General features: G+C 36.1%; 1 protein-coding gene across 4 annotated transcripts in view; it reads left to right on the forward strand.

Moving 5' to 3' along the window:
* The window catches only part of ZNF382 (zinc finger protein 382), a 28,082-nt gene extending 22,395 nt beyond the window's left edge, over window positions 1-5,687 (forward strand). For all 4 annotated transcript variants that reach the window (XM_037820210.1, XM_037820213.1, XM_037820212.1 and 1 more), the window contains one exon: window positions 2,651-5,687. In XM_037820210.1, the coding sequence (XP_037676138.1) occupies window positions 2,651-4,071 (1,421 nt within the window). In that variant the 3' untranslated portion in view covers window positions 4,072-5,687. The remainder of the gene's footprint in view (window positions 1-2,650) is intronic.
* Window positions 5,688-6,000: the final 313 nt, after the last annotated feature.

Genomic DNA, 6,000 nt, shown 5'->3' on the forward strand with positions numbered 1-6,000 from the left:
TTCATTATATGACAGTTATTATATGTCCCTTATAAATACTTGCAAAGTTAGCCAACTTTGGAGTTATCCAACTTTGAGTTAGGGGGTACTGTACCCCCTAACCCAAGACCCAAGACCACCCTCATTTCTTACACCAATTTAAACTTGTAGACTCCCCCAGACCACCATTAAGTTCAATAATTTACTACAAGGACTCAAAGAACTCATTGAAAGCTAATATACTCATATAGTTTATTATAAGCAAAAGTATACAAATTAAAATCATGGAACTGGCATCTGGGGCAGAGTCTAGGAAAGTTAGACTCTTCCAGTTGTACTCCCCCACTGGAGTCATGGATAGTATTACTTTCCTGGCAGCTGTGTGTGACCATATGCACAGAGTGTTGCCAACCAGGGAAGTTCACCCAAGCCTCATAGTGCAGAGTTATTATTGGGATTCCATCATGTAGGCATGATTACTGCTGATCTGGCTGATCTCATTTTCCAGACTCTCAGGAGGTAGAGCTGATACTGCATGCCCCAAAGCCCAATACTAAATCACTTTATTACTATCTGGCTGGCCCAGTGCCCTCAGGCAAACAAAGATACTCCTATCAGGCATGACATTCAAAGGTTTAGAGATTATCTCCTGGATGGCAAGGGTAAAGTCCAGACCTCTCTTTGGGAAAGATTAAATTATTTACTGCAAAATACTACATATCCTTTAGTTAAAAGATCAAGTGTCATTTCCTCCATGGAATGTTTCTTGACTACTCTAGACCACGTCTACGTTTTTTTTTTTCCTGCAATCCCATTCTACTTAGTGTCTATAACACATGAATAGACATACTTTCCAATATGATCTAGTAATTTGATACCTGATTTAACATTGTTTTATCTGAGGGCTTCTTTCCCATCTGAATAATAATCCACCACCTCTACTCCCAAATAAGGTCCTCTCTTTTACCTTTCCTTACTATAGCATGTAACAGAGGCTAGTCAGTAGCTACCTGATTGATTGTCTGTAGTGTCATGCAGGGAAGACATCTTATCCATTCAGAAATCATTTACTGGAAAGCTCTTTTTAGATACACCTGCCAAGATCACATCCACTCACCTCAGACAAAAAAAAAAAAGAAGGATTTAAACAAGATGGCCAATAAAATATTGACTTCCAAGAGCATATGTTTTACTTGGGGAAGCAATAATATCCAACTTAAAGTTAACATAACATAGAAAACATAGAATATTCATGTTAAAATACCAAGTTGTTGAAAGATTTATTAAAATGAATGGTTCAAACTATCATTATATTCCAATTTCAGACAAATTTTAAGGGTAGAAAGAATATGTGAAGGCTTTTGGAAAACTCAGTAGTCTGTTGCTGAAAGTGTTTGAGATTCTTAGGAAGGCAGCCTTACTCCAATTTCCAACACAAATTAGTTTTGCCTGTTTTAGAATGTCACATAAGTAGAATTGTACAATATGTACTCTTTTGCATAAAGCTGCTTTCTGCAAGATGTTCTTGAGATCCATTTCTTTTGTGTGTATCCAGTAGGTTGGTTTTACTTTCTGCTGAGTAGTATCCCATTAAATAAATACATGACCACAAGACTTTCCTATACACCTTCCTTGAATATTTGGACTATTTCCAGTTTAGAGCTGCTATAAAGATGCACATCATAGGTAAGATCTTTAAAATTGCCCTGTGAGATATGAGTGGTAGTAAGGTAACAATAATAAGATACAGCCAAAAATTTACAAGAAGAACAATAGGTAAAATAATTTAGTGCCCTGCACACATTAAAGAATCCAGTCCTTCATGGCTCCTCTAGGGAATAGCAGAATTAAGGTATGTTACTGCATTGGGGGGAAAACTTGAACCCATCTTTCCCTGAAACTGAAAAAGTAACTCTGAATTGAAAAGAGGAAAAGTTTGAATTGATTGTCAGGAGAAGTTCATTATTGACCATTTCTGGAACAATAAATTGATGGTAGCAGCAATCAGAATACAAGAGAGACTTATTTTATAATTCCTAATGGGGATATGTTTTTCTAATTTTTCCCTTTCAAGAGAAGATAAATCACAGCTTTATGGAGAATTAGGGCCTAGACTATAGCCTAGTGTTTCTTTAAACACTAGGAAAGGAGTACTTGAGAAATTTCATTTGTCATGGATGGGCTAAGTGGAAGTAAGGAAGAAACAAGTGGCAGCATTTTACAACAGTTATTTAGCATGAGTGGATGAGTGTTACAGGTTTTCATCTCCACCTGAACCATTTTCCTCATCACATTGCTTGCATTTTACTACCCTTGATAGGCTCACTCCATTATCTCTGAATCTGCCCATCCCAGAAACAGTCCATCTTTCACCAATACTACATCTTCTGCTCCCTTTTCCTTGTGTTTGTTATATCTTTTAATGCAGCTTATATTTGGACCATGCCACGGATATGAGTGATCTTTGCCTATGCTGATTTTTCCTTGTTTTAACAGTGTAGCAGGGTTTGTGTTTCTGTTTTGTGCATTTTCCGTACAAAGAAGTAATTTATTTTAGCCTTTTCATAGACCACAGTAGTGAGACAGACAGTCCCACCATGGGACTGTTATGTAAATCCATTCCATAGCATTTATGTGAAAATTCAGTGTTGTTCATTGTATTCTTTTCTAGGAGAAGATGGGGAAGCTGCAGATGTTTTAGTGAAGTTCAAAGAATACAAAGACAAGCACTCTAGATCAATTGTTTTCATCAACCACAAAAAACTAATTAAGGAGAGAACTAATATTTATGGGAAAATATTTACTCTAAGCAAGAACCGTATTATTTCAAAAAGAAGAGTATGTGAATATAAATCTGATGCAAAGGTTTTGAAAAATATTTCAGAGTTAGTCATTAGAAATATAAGCCCTGTAAGAGAGAAGTTTAATGAGCATAATGGATGGGAGAAATCACTACTCAATACTGAGCATGAGAAAAGTCATCCTACAGTGAATCTCCATAAACAAACAGACAGGGGTCTCAGTGGTAAACAGGAGCTCATTCAACATCAAAAGGTTCAAAGTCCAGAGCAACCATTTGAGCACAATGAATGTGAAAAATCCTTCCTTATGAAAGGAATGTTATTTCCACACACTAGAGCTCACAGAGAAAGACACTTAGAATACAATAAAGATGGAATAGCCTTCATCCAAAAGACAAATCTTGGTGTCCATCCACAAACTTTTATGGAAAAGAAGTCCTATGCATACAGCAAATATGGGAAATTGTTCTGCAAGAAGTCCATTTTTATTATGCATCAGAGATCTCAAATAGAAGAGAAACCTTTTCAATGTTCTCACTGTGGAAATAGTTTTAGAAGGAAGTCATACCTCATTGAACATCAGCGAATTCACACAGGTGAAAAACCTTATGTTTGCAATCAATGTGGAAAGGCTTTCCGTCAGAAGACAGCCCTCACTCTTCATGAGAAAACACATATAGAGGGGAAACCCTATATTTGTACCGATTGTGGGAAGTCTTTCCGCCAGAAGGCAACCCTCACTAGACATCACAAAATACATACCGGGGAGAAAGCCTATGAATGTACTCAATGTGGGAGTGCCTTTAGAAAGAAGTCATACCTCATTGATCATCAGAGAACTCACACAGGAGAGAAACCACATCAGTGTAACGAATGTGGGAAGGCATTTATCCAGAAGACAACCCTCACTGTACATCAGAGAACTCACACAGGAGAGAAACCTTATATTTGTAATGAATGTGGAAAGTCCTTCTGCCAAAAGACAACCCTCACTCTCCATCAGAGAATTCACACAGGGGAAAAACCCTATATTTGTAATGAATGTGGGAAGTCCTTCCGCCAAAAGGCAATCCTCACTGTTCATCAGAGAATACATACAGGTGAGAAATCCAACGGATGTCCTCAGTGTGGAAAAGCCTTTAGTAGGAAGTCAAACCTCATTCGCCATCAGAAAACTCACACAGGAGAGAAACCATATGAATGTAAAGATTGTGGAAAGTTCTTCAGTTGTAAGTCAAATCTCATTGTCCATCAGAAAACTCACAAAGGAGAAACTGTGGTAACTCAGTAAATGACATGACTTTTTTGTTAAAAATTTTTGTCATAGTAAACCCTGTACATAATATTATTTGCAAATGTAATAATATTCAGAAATTTAAGGTACTATACCACATATTTACCTATTGTTTTTTAGCTTATAAAATACCTGTAAAACACACAAAAAAAATGACAAAAGTTATTGAAAATGCAAGCCCCAAATTTTTATTAGATTTAGCAGACATAAACTTCCTCTGCCAAATTACTATAAAAGTTTAAACTTGTATATTGGGCAGCTGGTACAGGTCTGTTGACCATACTGTGAGCAGCAGTGCTTGAAAAGAAAGGAGGTGTGAACTGTATTTCTCATTACAGTATGGCATAAAAATTACTTGTTACTCCTCCAAGTTATCCATAGTTCTGACTTAAAACGTTATGAAATAATTATGACATATTACAAAGCAATATATAAATTGAATTATACATCATATATTCATTCATAAATGGTTTGTTTCATCACTGTCTCTAAGACTATATTGTATGTGACAAAACTTCATTTATTTGCATTCTGTGTAGAATTCCATTATATAATTATATTCACAATTTATCCATTCTACTGCTGATGGACTTTTTCATTGTTTACAGTTTAGGGCCATAATAATTATGTTCCTGGGAATATATTTGTCTTTCAGCATTCATATATATGCATTTCTCTTGTGTATACACTAGGAGTGGAACTATGGCTGGATTCTAGGGCATAGGTGTGTTCACTTGGCTTTGGTGGGTACTGCCGAATAACTCAGAACTTTCAGAGTGTGAGTAATTCCCTCTGAAGGGAAACAGCTGTGAATATTGTCAATATGGTGTTGGTTCAAACTAGATAAATCATGCCAGGTGGAAACTCTGTGAATGTTACTGTGAGAAGGCCCTTAGCCTTAGCCCACAAATTACTGGGAATATGAATATAATGCTTGTAGAAAGCTTTTAGCCATAGCCCAAACCTTTTATAAAACCAGACAAATGTAATACACGTGGGATTGCCGTTAGCCACAGTTAATGCCATATTTGAAATAAAAAAAGTCCTACTAGATAAAGGGAGGTAGGTATCCAGCATTTCCCTTGCTTAATATCAGAGAATTCTAACTGGTGAAAAACCCTATGAGTATAATGAAAGGGAGAAAACCTTTAATCATAGTCTGTTTCTTACTGGTCATATGAAAAGAATTAATATGGAAAAGCTGTAGCCATAGCTCAAATCTTATTAACACTAGAGCATTCGCATTGCACAGGAACTCTTCAAATGAAATGATTTTAAGAATGACTTTAGCCATAGCTCACTCTCGAGACATCATCAAGGAATTCATACTAAGGAAAGGAAGGTTAAAAAGGGAATGGTTGAGACTTGGAACTCTGGGGGAAGCCAGCTGCCATGAAGTTCAACCATACTCTGACCATAATACTAGACAGTCCATTCTAATCAACCTAGTCAGCTCCAGCTGTCAGCGTCAACTGCCAGCCAGATGAGTGAGCCCCTGCTGACATTTGACTGGAACTACATTAAAGGCACCCACAAAATGGTTACTTTTAAAATTAAATTTGATTATTTGATTAAAAGAAAGGGAAAAACAATCTACTAGCATTTATTTATGAAACAGCGTTAGGCCATATTCTTTTTTTTTTTTTTTTTTCATTTTATTTTTTTATTTTTATTTTTTTAATCATCATTTTATTGAGATATATTCACATACCACACAGTCATACAAAACAAATCATACTTTCGATTGTTTACAGTACCATTACATAGTTGTACATTCATCACCCAAATCAATCCCTGACACCTTCATTAGCACACACACAAAAATAACAAGAAGAATAATTAGAGTGAAAAAGAGCAATTGAAGTAAAAAAGAACACTGGGTACCTTTGTCTGTTTGTTTCCTTCCCCTATTTTTCTACACATCCA

This window comes from Choloepus didactylus, chromosome 27 (assembly GCF_015220235.1).
Source record: "Choloepus didactylus isolate mChoDid1 chromosome 27, mChoDid1.pri, whole genome shotgun sequence".
Classification (NCBI taxonomy): Eukaryota; Metazoa; Chordata; class Mammalia; order Pilosa; family Megalonychidae; genus Choloepus; species Choloepus didactylus.